Source organism: Lepisosteus oculatus, chromosome 28, assembly GCF_040954835.1.
Source record: "Lepisosteus oculatus isolate fLepOcu1 chromosome 28, fLepOcu1.hap2, whole genome shotgun sequence".
NCBI classification, from domain to species: Eukaryota; Metazoa; Chordata; class Actinopteri; order Semionotiformes; family Lepisosteidae; genus Lepisosteus; species Lepisosteus oculatus.
Genome location: NC_090723.1, coordinates 6,120,490 through 6,140,831, shown reverse-complemented (window position 1 = coordinate 6,140,831; position 20,342 = coordinate 6,120,490). Strand labels below are relative to the sequence as shown.

The window sequence follows — 20,342 nt, the reverse complement described above, 5'->3', positions numbered from 1 at the left end:
GGATACGAACAATCACCAGAGCACAACAGACATCACAAAGATGTACTCAATCTTTTTTTTTTAAATCAGGAAATCATTTATTGATTTATTTTCTTAACATATTTACTCTTTTATACAATACTGTTATAGCGGATGAATGTCACTTTGTATCCTTGCACTTTTAATTACAGAGCTCAGATAGTCCCAGCTTGGAGTGCCCACAGAAAGGGCCTCTTCCAGGGGAAACTGCGACCTATTCTTCCCAGCAATGAGCTCTCTGCTTAAAAATAAAATACATCAAAGAATTTGGCTATATATTTTTCTCACATTTTTTCTCTTTATTTCATATTGCCTTAAAGATGTGATATATTCACAATATATTTTTGTGTGTGTGTGTGGTTTGAATGTTCACATCCCACTGTGAAACTAAACAATGGTACCAGGCTCCCCCAATAAGACCCTCAGGTGTACATCCCTGTAAGAGGGAGTAAAGAGGTGCAGTAGTCCTGTGATCTTGCACTGTGATAACCAGGAAGTACCATAAGCTCTTTGCTGAATTGCGGCACATTCCTTGTGGTCTGTTCTAATCCAGATCCAAATTAATTATATTGAGCAAGTTAGTTACAGTAGTTATGAGTACCTATAACCCCAGCTCTTCAATATTTTTTAGGATTCAGCATGTTTTGTCAACCCATATATTAATAAAATTGCCAAGCCTAATTTAACCTTCGTGCCGCGGCTCCGCTGTGCCTCCTGACTGAACCGACAGACACCCAGGAGAAACACAAGTCTCTCACGAGTCTTTTAAGCTTTTTTCACTGTTGAGCGATTTTCAGCGCTGGTCACAGGAGTGTCCAAGCCCGGTCCTGGGGAGGCGGTGTGCCCACAGAGTTTCATGCCAGCTCAGGCCTTAATGAACTAAACTAACTGGTCAAGCAGATCAATTTGACAGCTTTTGCTCAGCTCTTCGGGAGCTGCTCTGAGGACCTTTCAGATACGCAGGGTTGGACAGCCCTGGTGTACCAAAATGGAGACAGATGACACTAAGCGGTGAGCAAAGAACCAGCCTCACTCCCGACTCTCGTGTGCCAGCACAGCTTGCCCCTGGCAAGGGCAACCACATTGACGCCGAGCAGCAGAGTTGGAGTCTATTGCGCATTATTGAAAATGAATATCTTGGCAGTGCCCAGGACAGCACTGCCAGGCTACAGGGAGTGCCTGGATACAAGCAGTGTAACTGGGACCTGGACCAGCCATCACCAGTGTCTGAGGCTCATTCTGCTCTACAAACAGAGGCTTTTTAGGAGCAACCATGTAACATCTTCCCTCTGATCAATCTCCAGGAATAAGAAGAATGAGGGCGGGCTGCTTTGTCACAGTACGAGATGAGAATGATGTGCGCTAGTTGCTCGGTATGTCAGATAAACATGTAGCTCAGACCCTGATGGTTCTCCCTCAGTATTCCCCAGGGGAGCAGAAGGCAATGCTGTTCAACCAAGCTAAAATCAACAGCTCTCATCTCAAAAGTCTCTAGGTTGTCACTGCATTTGTGATCACGTGCATAATACACTTTGCAGAACTCCCCCATTAATATATACATAATATATAGACTGTATATGCCTTTAATAGTATTCCCCTATGACCTGCCTGAAAATTAAACCACACTGATGATTTCAACCTGGAGCGAGTTTAGCACATTCTAATGAAGCAAAAACTCATAGCATGATAATGAATGCTTTGAGATCTGTCTTCTTTAGGATAATACTGATACCATAAGCAACCTTCACCATCCTAGAAATCCTTAAAAACACAATATGGAACTTTTCAGAATATGTTGGAAGAGAAAATCTGGTTTATCATTTTCTAGAGTTCATAACTGTAGAGCTTCAAGTTATAAATGTCATGATTTATCATACACTTTGACAGGATTTGGCAAGCACTCTGAATATCTACAATATTTTTTTTTAATGCTGGTACGATAACCAGGGTTTTCAACTTATTAAGGTCTTATAAAAACTCGACGTACTATTTATTACTTTCAACAGAACCAGTACTGTTTTGAGCAAAGTTTCCATAAAAGATTTCAAAGGATGTCAGTGATAAGAGTAATGTCATAATAAGATGTGAGATTGCAGGTTAAGACAGTGATCAACAAGACACTTCAAAATGCAGATTTCACCTAAAAAAAAACTCAGTTTTATGAAGACAAACTGTACATCAATTGCAGTTATGATGAATAACGTGCATTCCCTTTTTTATCACTAAATAATTTGGCTGACACTTTCATCTGAAGTAATCCAAGTTCGTACAGCTCAGCTTACCAAAGCAATCCATGTACCTTGATCAAGGATTCAGCAGCTGTAACTCCACCTGGGATTCAAACTCACACCGTTCCAGTTATATGTCCAGAGCCATAACCACTGCTCCTCACTGCTGCCCATGGTGTGAGTCTCTAGAGGGGAACAGAGGGCTGATTTATAGTGTCTGTTCAATGTTTGCCCATGTGCCCGATTGTAATGCATTTTCTTGCTTGTGGTCATTGGTGTTTTACTTACAGCAGCCCCCAGACGAGAGCTGGGAGTGCCTGAGCGGACCAGTGCAGAGAGAAACAGGGGAGCCCTGAGTCAGGCCCACTGCTGACAGAGAGCAGGATGCTAACTAGGATTGGAACAGGCCCACACTTCAGTCCCGGATCTTCCCTGCATTGGTCCACTTTGTTGTCCGTTACTTGTAGAGCACTCCTCATGCCACACACACCCCTCCTCCTCCTCCTCAGCACTGCTCGGCCTCTATGAAGCCCTCTTTCTCATGACCTCCGACCTCCACCTCGGTGTAGCTCGAGTGACAGCCCTGGTTCCGAAACTTCATGGCTGGCCAATGGTTGGAGCGTCTCTGTGAAATCAGAACAAAATACACACTCAAATGAACAAGATGTCAATTGTTTTGTTTAAAAGCACCAATACCAAATCGCGCTATGTTCCCGATACTTTGTTTGATTTAAAAATGACCAATTTGTTTCTAATTTTCTAACCCAGGTACTGTTCCTGTTGATTAACCAGTGCTCCCTTGGACTGAGCTAAGAGCACAAACACACTCTGGTGCTTCAAACAGAATGAGGGAGGGATTTTGGCCTATTAGTCACAGATGAGGTTTTGGAATGAACGGAGTAACCCTTCTGAGTGCTGTCACTTTCCTCCCTCTCTCCCCGCTGGGACAGGTACTTCGGCAGAGAGCTCCACACCTCTTCAGGGGAACATGCAATGTCGCAATTGTAATGTATTCCCTGTTACTGAAATAAATGACCAATTCTTACATTTGTGTCATACATTTGAGGAAGACAGACATTTGTTTATTGGCAAGGGGAAGAAAACAGAAAAGGGAGTCAGTCACGTCTAATCTGTGGGCTGTCAGCTTTTGCACAGGAAGGCGATAATTTCTTCATTACAATTAGAAATGACAGCTGTGTCTAGAATTCAAGGCGCTGACGCCGAGCTCCTTGATTTGACTGCTGAGGTGGAACTCAGACAATGACAGGAGTCAGGACCAGACCTGCACCTCAATCTGCTGTTTAGTCTCGCCCTGAAGATCACTGAAACTGACAGGCACATACAGGGACAGACAGACTGACTGACAAGGCAGAGAGAGCAAAACACACAAGACAGCTAGACAGAGCGATGCTGTGGTAAACAGAAAAGGGCAAAATATAAACAACCAAGTACAGTATATAATAGACAAAAGAAGACAGAAACCCATTAGTGTGAAAGATTGGCATTTAACTGTACAAGCAACCAGAAAGAGTGAAGGAGAGAAATATGAGCACAGGAGACATAAACACCCAGGAAGACCTAGAAACTGTCTGACAGGCAGAGGAGACCATAGTAAGGACCATCTGGAGGACAGACAGACTAACCTGTATGAGATAGAAAGCAGGGGCAGCCGTGGGATGTGTGTTGATGTAGAGAGCCAGCAGGGTCAGGGCCAGAAGCAGCACCACCGCCGACACCACACCTGCAATGATCCCAGTGTGCACTGGCGCCCCCTGCTGCCTAGGAGGACCTGTCTGCAGGTCTGAGGGAACACACACCGGGTCCAGAGAAAAGAGAGAAGATGGAGGATGAGAAGAAGGAAAGAGCGAGACAGAGGGATAAAATAAGTCCTTTGAAGTGCTCTGCAAGCTTTGTGAATAGTAAGAGATTCTTGAGTCATTAAATGTGTTTCAACTTAATTTCTTCAATGCTGGCTTCGTTAAGAAGCCTGTACCGCTGATGTGAATGTAAAACACACAGAGAAGTATCATTACTATGATTATTTTGATTCATATTCAAACCCTGTCGTGGGTCCCCCTCCTTGAGAGAGCGGTCACGGTGACAGAGACACACAGGCCTGTTTCATCATTCACCTAAACAATTTGTTCCCATGCTGGCTACTGGATAATTAGCGGCATGTTTAATCTTCGCTATAACTGGTGCCTGGGGCTTTCTGGAAGAAACAACAGCCAGAGGAGGAACTGGTTGTAAACTCTCCATTAATTTATCATTACTGTGATAGATAACCGTGATAGAGAACTGGGACATATGTTATATGGCGAGTATAAGCTCAGTTTTCATTTGAGCTCTTCTATGAATATTGTCTCATCTTGATGTGGATTTTTATCTCATCCAATGTATGCAAAAATATGAAAAAAACTCTGCACAGCCCCTGCACAGAATATGATATGCAAAAAAGAAAAAGAATAATGAGTAATCTGTTATGTTGAACTTTTTTTCCTTTTTATCACAGTCTTATTTACTGATATTTCATATGAACCATGATTAAGTTTATTTTTAACACAATTGTAGCATTTTCTGCAATTTGCAAAGGTTGTGTGAAGTTTAGTCCATCAATGAAGACAATGATTTTACACTGATACTTTCTTCACAGACTTTAAGTCGGGTGATTACCTTTTAGATCTGTTCATATCAGTTCATTATTTCAAGAGCTATTACATAGAATAGTTTGAAGAACTGCATGGAGTCAGACTTTGGCCCCTCTGGAAATAGTTATTTGAAATATTTTAACAAAATATTCGTAATAGTAACATCAGCCTCAGGAAACTCACCATTGCCATTGTAATGAATGAGCTGTTTGGTGTCATCTGTGAAGAAACAGGATTTCAATCAGAACAGACAGATGAAATGAAGCACACAGCTCTGTATAAAAATATACTCTGCAGGCCTGCCAGAAAATAGCTATCGCAGGAATTTAAAAAAGTTATCTGTACTGCTTCCATTCTTCCAGATTAGAGCAAGAGAGGAACACTGACAGATCCAAAAGAACAGGGAATGAAAGCAGAATCACAGTGCTGAACATCAAAGACCACTTCACAACACTGAAGGACATGACACCTAGCCTCGTTAAGAGTTTAGATGGTAACAAACATTGATAATGATTATTTTTTTAACACTTTTATCATTTAGGTCTAAGTGAATATTTTTGTTGCTGGTTTCTTTCCATGTTCAGTAGTGTAGAAAGCCAGGCTGCTGAATAGCACAATTTTCCTATTTATTTACCATGCTAATGAATCCCTCTGCATACTTAAACTTGTCCCACTTGCCAGGACCGTAAGGTAATCTAAAGTCACCCAGAACGCTGAGAGGACAGCCATTCTAATGTGCACCAGTCCACTACGTGGGTAGATGATACAAGCATCCGTACAGACACACTTCCAGTCAGTCAGGCCACACTTGTAAGGCTGAGCTGGTGCTTCTAAGTGTGAAATTCCCTTCGAACCCCTGCCGGAAAGGGACAAGTGACAATGCAAACCGGATTAAAACTGGAGCACGCAGCACAAGCCCATCTGAACACTGGGGTGAATACACCACTTCCTCACACACCAATCTGCCCCAAACTGGAGTCAAACCTGGCCAAGGTGCCAGGCAGCAGTGTTAACTGCCATGTGTGCCACCGTGCCCCCGGCTGATGACATCAAATACTGCTTTCTTCTTTACGAGCCAGTGACCCACCTCTCCGAGGAACGGGCTGTCCCAGCATGGCACGCGGACGCATTAGGCCGCCGGTGCCACACGAGACACAAGCTTACTTACCTTCGGTGACGGGACTGTCCAGAAGCGTCCCGGGGGAGGGGGTGGGCTCGGACACAGAGGGGTTAACCTGCCCCAGGGAGACGTCTGTCCCCTGTGGGGCGTAATCCTCACACGTCATGTCCTTGGGCTAGAGGGGAGAAACAACACGACAATGTAGCACCAGGTGTCGTTTCAGCCATCTGCCGCAGAGGAGTTTACATCTGGGACTCAGAAGTGCTTTCAGAATAAAGACAGACAGCATTTTTGACCTCCCACTAAAGATCAGATGACACGTAAGACGGTAAGGCAGGTACACTCCTCAATAAATGACAAATATAATGAATAACAGTGACCATTCTGCGATTTCCCCAGTGCTAATATTCTAGAGGGAATCCTAAGAGAAGCCAAAGGGATCTCATGATGGTTCCCTACCTCCTCTGCACAACCATAATCCAGCCACTCCTGCCTGTGCCTGTCAATCCCATCTGAGCACCTGAAAGACACAGATGGACAAGGTGTTTTCAAGGAAACATAGTCATTTAAGCAAAGTCAGTGAGTCAATTTCTGACATCTGAATCTGTATGTTGCAAATTCAACGATTTCCTGCAAAAACTACAGCAGAAAATACACAGAAATCCTGCAAACGTTTGAAGCCCAAATCATTAGTGGTTCCTGTAAGTATTTGGAACATTTTTTAGGAATCCTTTATGTTTCTTGAGAAATGAATCCCGTAGGATCCTGGCATTCCTGGAGGATTCTATTGGGATATTTGCAGGTGTTCTGCAGGTGTACACAGTAGATATGAACATTCTGAAATGCAAACCTAAATGTTATTGTTGAGTTGCAACCCAATCTCCATCCCTGAAACTCACACAGCCACTGAAAAAATCCCACTACCCACACCAATTCATAAAACGTTTTTTTGTTTTACAGAAACTTTTTCTTGAACTGTAAGACAAAGCAGAGACACAGCAGAAACTCCAGGGCACTGTGTAGTTTTTGTGTGTAGCATACAAGATATGAATTAAACTAGAGCTAATTTAACTACCAAGACACAGAAAAGCTGAGTACAGACTGGAAATTATACCAACAATCAGCACAATGATAAAGTGAACAAAAAAATTAACTTACACTACATAGTAAAAATGTACTGCGTTAGTGAACTATTTTTAGCACATTACAAAACTAAAAAAATTCAAACAGATGTCGGAAAAGACAAAAAGAGAAAAAGATCAACCTCAGCCATATATGAAACAAACAATACGACAATCACTATAATTAAAGTTTACACATACTTCTTGGGATTACAAAACAAATAGATGTTGCCGATATACAAAGGCAGGTCCCAGAATGTGTACACAACGTATCCTGCACGAACTGCTCGTGACAAGAAGCATAGGTTTTCCGTCCTAAAAAAAAATCCTAATAAGAACGAAAAGATGGACACTCTGCTGTGAAGTCAAACATTAATATCCAGATTGCTCTATTTGCACAGTTTTCCATGAATAAACAGGTCGGGCGAGCAGGCTCTGCTGAATCCCATTTCCCATTCCCTCTCCCAGCTCCTCCTACGGCCTCTTGCACTAATGGGCTAGCGGTATCTAGATTGTCGTGACAGCCTTCCAATTCATGCAATCACTTGTTACTCGTGCCAAAAAAACAAGCTCAACTGTCTCTTTACAGACGTCAGTACAGTGACTGGCAGCAGCCCTTACTCTTGCACCCTGCTTTTAATAACCCTTCAGTCTGAACTTCCCACGGGGTAACAGAATAATACTTTTCCCTATGGTCAAGGGACTAGCTCTAAGCACGCCTATCGGCCTGTTCACTGTACAGAAAGAGACAGGATCTCCATTCTTCATCTGCTTAATTTTCTGTCTTGCAAAACATTAAATTCCTTTTGTAATACGCACTGTTCCTGTTTTGCTTCTGTCTAGATTTCTATTCGCGAGACTGACAAAAAGCTTTAAAGAAAGCAACATTTCACTATTCCTAAACAAGGTTAATATATTATTGGGCTCTGATAAAGCATTATGGTGCCACATTGACCTTTGGGACATCCTAATGGGATGGTTTACGATATAATAGGATCCTGAATAGGATGCTTGACCTAAGTATTTGGCATTATCAGCTAAAAGAGCAAAGCAAAATGCTACAGAACGTACACAACACAATGCACAACAAGTGTGAAAGGGAATGACAGGTGAATGTAGATAATAAAACATTTTGCTCATTAAATTCATTGTGAAGCTCTGTGCATTATTTAGAAAAATAAATAAAAATTTAGAAAAATAAAAATGTTTCCTTTTTTTTCTGATATCGCTAGAGAAACAGGGGGCTGTCTGAAAGGAAAATGATTAATTTACAGTTTCCACGCAATCGAACTGTTAGTCAAAACCTTGAAAAGAAACTCCTTGCACAAGTGTAAAATGGGTGACATCACCAGGACAGGCTGCAAACAGAATTCATTATTTATTTTGGCTAGGCCCACATGTGACAACAACACTGTCCAGCTGGGAAGAGTGTACTACAGTGCTTGAGATGAGTGAGTAGACTTTCAGGGTTTTCTGCTTCACAACTTACCTCATTTTAGTTGATGATTTAAAGAAATTCTAACAGATATCAATTTGATGTTCTCACGACATTCTGCTTAGAATTCATTACGTATTTCTGGCTATCTTTTTTTTTCTGGGAGAAAGTCAGTAAAAAAAACAGATCAAAAGACTCAAAGAGCCCTTTGTTCCTCTCAGAAAATTGCTCTATGTTCTGCGGAGATAAGGAGGAAACCTGGGATTTCTTCCTCAAATGCCAGGCAGGAACCTTGTGTTGCTGATTACCTATTGTCCACAGAATGTGGCACTATGCCCAAGGTTATTTACTTATAAACAGCAACACCTCGGTTCTGAGAAGGAAGGGTAACTGCAAAGACCAGGGCCTGAATACTTCAGCTTTGAAATCTGCAGCTATTACTCACCTCAAGCTGTTTCTCATTTCCTAAATCCCCCTCTTAATCTCTCTCCTGCCATTTACTGACACAGTCCCAGTGCTGAGCTCAGCTCCCAGATCTGAGCAGGTTGATAATAAAGTGCCAAATAATAATAATTCACCCACATTGTGCGTACACACACATGTGCCCAGATAAGGTCACAAGCATATAAACAAATGAACATGCTCTTACAGTAACAAGCAATTTATACATATCCAGCTGACACTCAAGCAAGTACTTTCTCCAGCTCTCCCACACACACATTTACAGTTATTTACATTAGCAAATGTTATAGAACGAAACATGCAAAAACACACAAGACAGCCTTTAAAAAAAGCCATCAATGGCAGGAATGCCCATAATCACACAGTTCATCTGGCATGTCAATGACTGCCCTTCTGTGCTCTCACCTCTGGATGATGTTGCACCAGCTGCAGCCAGAGGTGAAGTTGGACGAGAGGCAAGACTCACAGGTCTCATGCTGGAGGCAAGCTGGGGACAGAAGCACATAACAGACATGTCAAACGAATGGATACATTACCTCATTACATTAACACATGAATCTAATTGCAATGCCTACGTATTACTATTTTTCCTATCCAATAAGGAAACAACAGTATTTAGGAGGAGATGTGATGGAATCGTGGTTTGAACTGACGGACAGTACTCCATCTTGAGGACAAAATATCTACTCCTGCAAGTTGTGATTGGCCTGTAACTTGCTGTGACAGGTCTGACTGGCTGAAGAGTCGAGACACTGCTGATCTGAGTGGTGACTTCCAGAGATGACTGAGAGCTGATGTGTACTTACTGGGCAGGGGGGTGAACACAAAGGCAGAGTTGTTGGTGATTTTTGATGGGTCCACTTCCACACGGTGATATTCATAAATGGTCCTGCGGCGTGCCTCTGGGGGGAACACATTGTATCACTCTAGATGTGCTCAAATAATACACTGGAACACAGGCTCAATGCAAGACCTGGAGACATTGTTAAATGGCATCCATGTGTACTTTAAAAGATGACAGACAAGTATTTGTAATTATTAAAAATACGTAAGGAGAATCCCACCTTAACTAAATACAGAACATTTAATTTACGTTGCAACAGCAGTATGAATGTTTTGCAGACGGTATCTAGCCAGTGTTTGATTTAGACAGGTGCTCTGTCTCTTCACACCCTTATCAGGAGCCTTTTCAACCTCTGTCCAACCAGTACAAGTGAGAAAGAGCACCCCCTGGTGGTTTACCTGGTGTGTGGGGGGAACTTTGAACTGCCATAAAAGCATCAGAGAGGCCAGCCTTCACAGGATGCTGAGCTGAGCTGATCTCTGCCACGGCCATCGGCACCTGGAGGAGGACAAGAGGCGGAATAAAGGGCTGTTGAAGAAGAGGCATATTTATAATTATTGTTAAAATAAAGTAATGTGTAATAAAACAATAGTTTTATTGTTTAAATACAATATGAACTGGGCCGCAATGAAAAACCAGATATTTCTACCCATTTGAACATCAGCAGTACCATTCATTATTTGAATGCAGCCTTACAGTATGTAGCCCTCACTGCAGCTACGAATAATGATGTACCAAAATATACAAGTATTTGACTATTTTTTTCAAAAAGGTTAAGAGCAGCACACACATAAATGTGTAACATAAAAATGTGTGTGTGTTTTATGTTAGGAAAAAAATGATTAGAACAGATTGTGAATGTCGGTAAAAAAACGTGACTGTGTTGTGTTCTGTGCGCTACTGTGAGCAGTTTTAAGCTGCGCTAGACGTTAAAAGACACCACTGCAGTGTTGTTTTTTTGGATTGTTTTGTACTTTTGTATGACTGGTCATCCGTAAAACGCTACACTGTCACCCACAGTGAAAGAAACTGATGATGATGAGGAAGACGGAGGAGGAGGGATGGCGCAAAAAAATTAGTTTCAGAGGGGGAGAAAGGGAGGGAGGTAATGAGAGAGAAATCAATGAGACAGATGGCGGCTGTCAGTCACACATCAGTAGTCAGGCTGAAGATAATGGAACCAGGAAACAAGGCAGACACAGCTGGGGAGCAGTAAATGCTGTGGGGGTGCATTCAAGAGATAGAGATAGTTTGCTAGCCTGTGTGAAAGACAGCATGTCAGCTTTCACAGTGAGTGTGCGTGGGGTGTGTGCTCATACAGAACTGCATTGCCTTGCCTTGCACGTTTCTAACTAACCTTTCTGTTGCTCAAGGGGATAACCTGAGCTGTATCTTCATCTAGGAAGCAGTGCGCCGGGGGGGGGGGGGGGGGTCGGCCTGCTCAAAGCAATGCACGAGTACTGATCAACACTCAATTATAATCAATACATGATTGTGTGTTGCAGCTGGAGATGCGGGCCCTTGAGCCAAGTATGAGGTTCCTGCTGGTCAGGGTGTTTTCCCGGTAACCCCGAGTGACTCACGTCTTTGTAGCTGAAGGTGATGGCCCCCGTGCTGTGCAGTGCCGCCTGGAAGGTGAAGGCTCCCTCAGTCTCTCTGCCCTGGAGACGTACTTTATCCCACTGGACCACAAACACCTTCCCTGAGAGAGAGCACACGAGACCAGGCCATGGCCCAGACTTCAGCAAGGCAAATAAATAAACACACTCGCCTGATTCACGACACAGCAGCCAGGTACCTGCAGGCTTAGTCAAATGCCTCAAAAATATTTTTTATTGTCACAACACGTATGTGAAGGACGCTGTTGACATAACCCTTGAAAAAGACTTGGGAATCATCCGGCTACAGCGCCTCCAAGTCTGGCTTCACAAATCTGGTGTCTGAAGAATATCATCCCTTCTGTGAAGGACAGATATTGGACCCGTTCTGATTTCAGATCGTTTTGCATCCTCCGGTATTCGTGTCCTAGTTAATACTCATTAGACAGAAGCTGTTAGTCTTAATGTGAATCAAAATCCACATTAGGGCTAACGGCACAATTCACAAGTATAAAACATATGACGCTCAAACACTAGGAAACTACCTGAGACCTTCAATGGGACCCTCACCATTGTCACAGTACTGGACTGTGGAATTTCTGGAGTAGCTGGGGTCAAAGTTGGCCATGAGAGGCGCGATGTACTGTGTTGCTGTCAGCATGCGGTGCGTGATCTCCCCAGTGAAGATGAACCCTAAAGGGGAGAAAGAGGTCAAAGGTCAGAGGCCTGCCGCTCCAGAATCACTGCTCTCTTCTGTGGCAGGGCTCCCCAGAGCCTGTCCTCAAGAACAACAATCCGGTAGTTTATGTCAACATCTTGTTTATAGATCTGTTCTTTTAGTTGTAACAAAGAAGGTTGAAGTAGCTCAGCTGAGGCCTGATCAGACCAATTGGCACTGGAGAGGGAGAGACCTGCTTTACCCTCCCGAGAGGCCTTCAGCACAGACTTGGCTTCCACTTCTGATTTCCCTGTGAAGGATATTGGTGTACAAACACTTCTGTGTTAAAAGATTCCTCAAGAAAGGTGAAGGAATTTAACCACACAAATCTCCACCGGGATGCACAATGGTTTATTGCTATTGATAGGCTTAGGAGCAAGTACTTCCATGTGCATGTTAAGGGATTACATAGCACAAAGTCAATACATTCTTTATGTATTCGCCATTGTTTCTGAATCAACCACATTAGATTGTCCACTAAGAAAGATTATTGCTGTAAATTAGTGAATCGAGTGGAGGAATGCCTTCACTGTAATAGTTCCTAGGGTTTAAGAAACATTTAAAGTGTGTTAAATGTAAAACTATACACAATATTGTTTCTTATTGTGACTCAAGACATGGAAAATTTGAACAAAATTAAATGTAATGCACATCGGAAAAAAAAAACTGGAAAAGGGAGGGAACAAGTTTCCATCAGTTCTTATTTAAAATGATCATTAGGTACAATTCTGTTAGATAAACACTTAGAGTGTGGACACTCTATCAGGTTATTTGCACACTGCACATATTCAAATTGAGGTGTTTCAAATGTAATACACATTCCTTTACACAGTAGGCTTACAAAAATACTGACACCACTTACAACACTGCAGTGCAGCGCTTGCATGGTGGACTGAAATCATGCTCAAGAATTAAATTGTTTTCTGTGGGTATAGGGGTCCTGGTCAGTGCACTGACAGCCAGGTACTTTTGAACGAGCTGGAAGGATTGAGAACAGGGTGTTTGTTCTGTAAGAAAGCTTTCCAGCCTCATTAGGGGCTCCACATTGGACACAATCTGCTCTGCTGTTTATCCAGCCCTGATGGAATGAACAACACGTGCACACATGGGTTCAACACCAAAGCCAAGCTGTGGTTTTATAGCACACTGTGTCTGGTGATCATGACTGAATATTAAGTTTAATTAGCTGATAATAGGAGGCGGGGCTCTGGTATTTTGGTGGTTTACAAACACAATATCAAAAATCAAAATCCAACACAGCCAAAAAATTGCTCTGGGTTCCATTACTCCACAGTAAATGCAAATAATCCTGAATACAATTAGTCACGAAAAAAGAAAACAAAAGTAAAAAAGCTAAGCATTTGAAATCGCGGCTGACTCAGGCACGCACGCCACAGAGAAGAGGCATGGATGATTAATAGTTCTATAATTTCAATCAGCAAGAAGCGCAGAAACAGGACTTCTTGAAATATACACCAAGTTTTTAACTCACACTAGGCTGAACCCATAAAAAACAAATTACCAGACTAAGAGAAACTAATATATCCTGTTTACTTTAAACGAGAAAAAAGAAAAACTAAACAAGAAAATTTAGATAAATACATTTCAAGCACAGCTCATATTATCTTACTCCTAAAAACGTACTGAGAGGTATTCTGAGTTTTTCTTGTTGGGCATTAACCTTTTCTACTCTGAAATGTCAAACCACAGCCACCATTACTGTGCGGTACATTTCGTCACATCCCTGTGCAACAGCTCACCTCCAGTTGCTATGGTAATCTGCCTCAGATAGTGTCCATAGAAGGGGAAATCAAAGGACAAGGCCACACGCTGGAAAGCAGAAGAGGGAGAGGAAAGGAGAGAGAAAAAAAGTGTTACATCGCTGTGTGGGTATACAAACAGGTTGTGTCTAGTCGGTGTGACACGTTCCCCCTTCATGCATCTTGCTCGCCAAGCACGCTGCCAAAGACTGAAACTCCTGCAACCACCACAGATGTGCTGTGTGTCCCATGTGCTTAGCCTGTTTGATGTCTCGGGTGCAGGTGCTGTGGTATACGCAGGTGTGCACACCCGTGCGCAGGTGTTGCACTGAGAACTGTTCTCGGCTGTACTGATGCTGGTGCTCTGTCCGCCGGCGGTTTGTGCGCGGCGTGTCGGTGTTCCGCCGCGGCGTCACTCGCGCAGGCCCGCGTGCTCACCGCTGCCTGGCGGTGCGTGTTGGACAGGATGCCATGGACTCGCACTTGGCTGTGCTCCGGCAAGGTCATGTCAACCCAGAGCTCGGCCGTGTGGGGGTCTCCGGGGCCGAAACTGCGCCATGAGTAATACCGCTGGGAGTCCTCCTATCACACAGAAACATACAGAGGGGCTGTTAGCACATCATTTAGAGACACCGTCAACAACAAATATGTCAGAGGCAGAAAAGCACACACCCATGGAAAGCTAAAACGTAAAGCTTTCAGTTATTTTAGGCCTGTTCCTCCTCTGATGGCACATTGAGCCACCAGCATGGGGAAGTGTAGAGAAATAAAATGCATTATTAATATCTTGTTCAGTTCGAGGTGACAGTGAAGAATGGTATGTGGGAGGTAGCTCTGTTAAGTGGAGCAGTTTATGGTAGTTCGAAGACTTTAACTGCTCTGGTTTCTCTTTGTATGACACACATTCTCTGCCTGGCCAAGGGATATCCAGATTATCGCTTGAGAACACCTCTTTCAAAGCTGGAGCTGTTTCCTTAATCTGAGACAGGGCCTCCTTCCCCCACTTTTCATAGCACCTGTGTCCTTTGGTTTCATATCAGCTGACCTCCCAGGGCCCCAGTGAGACACGGCTGTTAAAGCTATTACCAATATCTGTATATATATATAAAAAAGGCATTTGTAAGTTGCCTTGGAGAAGAGCATATGCCGGATAAATGAATAATAATGTTAATTCAATTATGGGTTCAATGAAGAGCCTGAGAGCTCAACTGGAATGAAAACCAGCACACACTGGGCTGCAGGGAAGGTATGTGTGGTTTATACTATGCAATGTGCTCATCTAACATGCTACTGGACTGGCTGGGGACCATGCTGCACTGTTAACCTGTTAACCTCATATTGCAAGGAAAGATGCTACACATTGATCGAAAGAAGGTTAGAGCATGGCAAGGCACTAAGGAGGAAAGCAATTACTTCCCAGATCCCCTGCCTACACATACAGTACACTGGATTAAACAAAAAAAACAACGGGCTGAAATGACAGGGCCAATGCAAATCTGTTTTCAATCTGTAATGTATTAGAACAAGAAAATTAAAATTACCCATGTACGCAATACGGGATATGCCCGAACAGACGCACTTCTATTGAGACAGAATGAATTTTATAACCACCTGGTATGAAACAAGACATGTTTGTTCAGTTAATTCAATTTAAGACCCGCAGCAGGTTTTAATTTAAGAACGTACAATACACTCCTCCCTCCCCTGAATCACTGTACAGTACATGCAATGCTGGGAAAGCAGTAGGCTGAGATGGCTTACCAATCACTGAAGGGGAGGAAGGAGAGAATGAGTGTGGCTACAGGGAGCAGGGTGGGCACACCGTGGCCAAGGGAACCAGAGGACAACGCTGTGGTTTTACACTGAAAGCACATTTCAGAGTTTCACTGACTCTGTTTAGGAATATGACACAGTTGCTGGAGCTGAGGGAGCCAAGATGCTTTGGAGGAAGAGAGGCAGAGTGGACGACTGACTTAAAGTTGAGGACTCCAGAGCAATGAAGATCATCGGGGAGATTATCTCTTACTGAAAGTTATGGGCTTCGCTGCAAATGGCTCGGTAAAAAAAAGGCTTCCCATTTAATATTTTTCACAACCAAAACTCGGAACAGCTGCTAAGAAATCTACTATCCACTCATAATTTTCAGAAATAATAGTCCCAAGTGCCAATGCTTTATAACAGGGTTACACGGATTTCATAACTCAAAAACAAAGACACTAAACAAGAGGCCCCAATGTTTAGAGCAAACACAGGCAACTGTTTGTCAAAGGGATTATTTACAGTTCCTTGGATATTTTTACAATTTTTTCTAAAATGCTAAATCAATGTTAATGTAACTGTGGTCAAAGACATCAATATCCACTCCTACGCAGAAAAAATGGCATTGGTTTCCTGTAGTTTTTATTTAAGTAATTTATGGTGCTTTTCATTCAAGTCTTGCAAACCTTAAAAAAAAGTTTTTGCAAAACACTCTTTGTCAAAGTCTTAACATTTGGCACAGAATGTAATGGAGTCTGTTAATAACAATCAAAGTTTTTTGTTTGCAGCAGGAAAATGCAATCAATTCCACGATTATATACCTCACATGACGCAAATTGAAAACGATGGGTTTAATCACCCATTAGATCTTAATCATAAATAAAAGAGGCCAAAAGGCGGATTCCCAGTTGCTGCAGAGAAATGAAGCACATCAGGGAAGGAGATCATGAAAGACATGGGTGTCTGCAAGAGTGGTGGGAGGATTGAACACCAAAGGGGAACGTGCACTTGTAATCCATCAAACGTGCTGCAGTCAGCAATAGTCGACCGCGTGACAAACTATAGTCTAACGACAATGACAGACGTTCAGCAGAGGTTACAGCTTATTTTGAGCAAACCCACCAAGACAGCAATCATTCAAATTCACTTGTGGGAATGAGAATGCATAAATAATCATAGATCTAATCTCTGAATTCTGTTACAGTGTAGTTGCAAGTGCAGTTTTAGTGTCATTCAATTCCTGCATTCTTAGCTGACAAAATTCTATTCACCTACAGAACTGGTGACCAACTGATAATCTGTACAGCTCAACAGGAAGCTGCTATAGAGGATATGGTGGCTTATAACAATAGCAGGTGTACAGCAAGCCTTATTAAAGAAACACTGATAAGATAAAGAAGATGAGGAGCCAGAATGGATAAATAAGTCCGTCTGCATGCGTTACAATCACCTGTATATAACCATATGATGTATACGGATATCTTTACTTTATATTATGAGAGATACAGTTTTGTTGTACAGAAAATAGGAGATACTGCATATGTATGAAGCTGGTTTCATTCTGACCAAACTAAAGAGATGCAGGAGGAATATAAAGGAATGGTTTTGCTTTCCATTTCTCCACCAGTGTCGAATACAACACCAGCATGCCTGTTTGTATTTTTTCATGTCATGGCCTTGTAACTATTGCACATCTACTTCTCAAGAGAACTACTGGTGGGGCCAGATCTGACAAACGGTGTTGTAATTTGGGACAATGTTACCTTCTGTCAACTTCAGTTGTGAAGCTCATACGCATCTCTCATTAGTGTTCCTCTCACCACTCCGTCCTTTCCTGAAACCTGTGCATGTGGAGTTTTTCTCTGTCCGGATAATGAAGGTGCATGACCATCATGCTGATGACCGGATGACACAGCTCATGGGTAAATGAATGCTACCTCTCAGACCATTACCACTGACACCTGTCAAGAACAATTTCGTCCTACAAGACGGCTCGTTTTGAGACGTACTGCGAGGGAGAATATTTGATCCAGTGCTGATGAGACCATGTGACCTCACAGAAATCAGAGGCCAGATACAGAACAAACAAATCGTTATGTCTGAGTTACCGTTTTCACTGTGTTTCTTTGTTTATTTCCCTTCACTGTGTTTCTTGGAACAACTGTCTGTCTTCACAAGTCCTATGATTTAGTGTTAGCAGGTACCTCTGAAAAATGGAAAAAATAATAAATGACTTTTGTGCTGCAATAGCAGCTCTCGTTGTCCGTTTAAAAGTTGGCCACTGTCTGAGCTGTCTTAGGGGTTCAGTAAAGAAAATGTATGTAGCTCTTACCACAAATGTTACACGCTTGTATAACTACAGACAACATGGTTTTGCAAAAGTACAGAGCCGTTTAGTTGTCATTTGAGAATCAAATTATCAAAATTTGTAATTTGTCAGGTGCTTCACAATTGTTGTTTCCAGTGTAGCATATTCCGAACGAAGGGATGAATGTCATCAGAATGTGTTTTAAAGGAGCTTCCTCCTGCTGTCCAATAAAGTAGGCAGAAGTGCCTGCTTTGTAGAATTAACGTACAACTGTCAATATATGTTTGTTTGCGTAAACGGATGCTTATGTCATTAGTTTGCCCCTGTACTTGTATTTTGCACATGCATTGTGAATTGATGTGTGTGTGAAGGAGAACTGCATGCTTGTGTTGTTCATATGCGCTGCAGTGTACATGTAAGAGAGTTGGCTGTGTGTACTTTCGTACTGGTTCATGCACACAGGCGATCATGTGAATGTCTGTGACGGTGTGCACGAGTGCTTCACTGTGGCAATCAATGGAGGCAGCCAGCCAGGCAGGGTGAGTCAGAGGGCTGAGGGTAGTGTCGGCTATCAAAGCTCCAGTTTGACTCCCATCCATGGGCCTGGTTTTGTTTTCCTCTCCCCAGTAATTGATATCAGCGGGAGGGATTAGATCAGAGCCCTGCTGGGCCCCAGCTTAGACACCAGACCTGCCAGTCACACACTGCGAGCTGACGTGTGGAAACATTGCTATACCCCATTTCTTCATTAATCAGAGCATTTCAACACTGGACACGTGGCCAAAGTACTCATTTGCAATGGATTTCTGCAGTCACACACAGTTCACCATCAGTGCATGAAAACAGTGTCCCACAGAAGTGATTTTTTTTTTATTTATTGCAGTTTTTATTCAATCCATTTAACCACTATGAGTATTCAAAACACAGTTTCAAATGAAATTAGACCACAGATTTTTCCAATGAGGATAAAAATGAAACTAGCACATAAGTTGTTATTTAAGATAGACAAATGGACCACTAAATAAACCTCAACAATGGTATCAAGTGCTTGTAAAAAGGATTTTTTTTACCTACTATCAGATGAGAAATAAGAGTTTCTACAAAGAGTGCAGATGAATCTTACAACTTGTGTACTGTTGGGTTTTGTCCGGTTAGCACCACTCCACTTATTTTTACTAACGGTCTTGAATAGGAACTTATCAGAGTTGTAGAGCAGAGCTAGACCAAATAGGGCAATTTCCTTTTATGTAAAAAAAACCCCATGCAAGAATAACCAGATCTTTATCTTTACAGCAATGTTTTTCATCACATGCACTTTACGTCCAAAATTGGCTTCCATTCTGCCATGCACAGATGGTACAGTGTCTTAAAGGGGTCACCTTTAAAAAAAAAAAGTAATATCTGCACTGCCCCATTACCTTAGTGTAATTGAATGCATTGAAAACAGACTGCTGTTAAACACTTGCACTGACTTAATGAACTGAGAACTGTAATAAGCACAAGCCACGTCTAGCACAGTTTTGGCCATCAGTGGCTAAGTCACAGATTAGCTGGGAGAAATTTTAGTTTTACACAATCATTTCACACTTAAAACTTGAGGATTGTAAACAGAGGTACTGATGTTCACAATACACGCCAAATGTTCAGGCAATCTGCCTCCTTGTGTTTTTTTATTTTGCTAGAATACGACACATAGAAAAATGAACTACCATAACACATATACATTTTGCTGTATGTCCAGCTCATAATAAATAATATAATACATTTATGATTTTGAGTTTTGGCTTTTTGTTTTGTAGATTGGAATTTTATAGCTGATAACACATGACACCCAATTCTTTAAAAGTATAATTACCTACTGTAGAAAACACCTTGGAGTCTGGTTAGAACTATTCCAATTATGCATTTAATTAAAAAATTAGGCCCCGTATGTACATGATAACATGGTTGCATCAAAAACTAGAAGACATTAGACCCTCCGGCAACTGAGTTGCTGTGTTTGAGACTTTTGGTCTACATTGACACTGTTTAATATGAGAACAGCATTAAGCTCGCAAGTCTAGTATTGGGACACATTTCAGGAAGCTTGCACTTTCACCTGGTAGTATTCTTATCCCTCTATGTTGACTGCGCTGGCCAGGATACATGAAATGTCCATAATTTAAGCATTTAATTAAGGCAGTAAGTATACTGCTGGCAATTAGCAGTGAGTAATGTGCATTTAATTGGCACATGCATGCTGGGAGCACAGCAAGGTGAATCTACAGTGTGTTGAGAACCAGGGGAGCAATGCTGTTCCTGCTGGCAGACTAGGACTTTTTGTC

At 42.2% G+C, this 20,342-nt stretch overlaps 1 protein-coding gene across 2 annotated transcripts in view; it reads right to left on the bottom strand.

The window, feature by feature from the left end:
* Positions 1–52: 52 nt before the first annotated feature.
* plxdc1 (plexin domain containing 1) overlaps positions 53–20,342 on the bottom strand; it is a 67,724-nt gene continuing 47,434 nt past the window's right edge. For both annotated transcript variants that reach the window (XM_069185717.1, XM_006638263.3), the window contains exons 5-16: positions 14,391–14,534; positions 13,953–14,022; positions 12,045–12,167; positions 11,460–11,578; positions 10,275–10,374; positions 9,839–9,934; positions 9,438–9,519; positions 6,474–6,534; positions 6,063–6,189; positions 5,078–5,113; positions 3,890–4,047; positions 53–2,871 (exon numbers count right to left, since the gene is read on the bottom strand). In XM_069185717.1, coding sequence (XP_069041818.1) covers positions 2,752–2,871; positions 3,890–4,047; positions 5,078–5,113; positions 6,063–6,189; positions 6,474–6,534; positions 9,438–9,519; positions 9,839–9,934; positions 10,275–10,374; positions 11,460–11,578; positions 12,045–12,167; positions 13,953–14,022; positions 14,391–14,534 — 1,236 coding nt within the window. In that variant the 3' untranslated portion in view covers positions 53–2,751. The remainder of the gene's footprint in view (positions 2,872–3,889; positions 4,048–5,077; positions 5,114–6,062; positions 6,190–6,473; positions 6,535–9,437; positions 9,520–9,838; positions 9,935–10,274; positions 10,375–11,459; positions 11,579–12,044; positions 12,168–13,952; positions 14,023–14,390; positions 14,535–20,342) is intronic.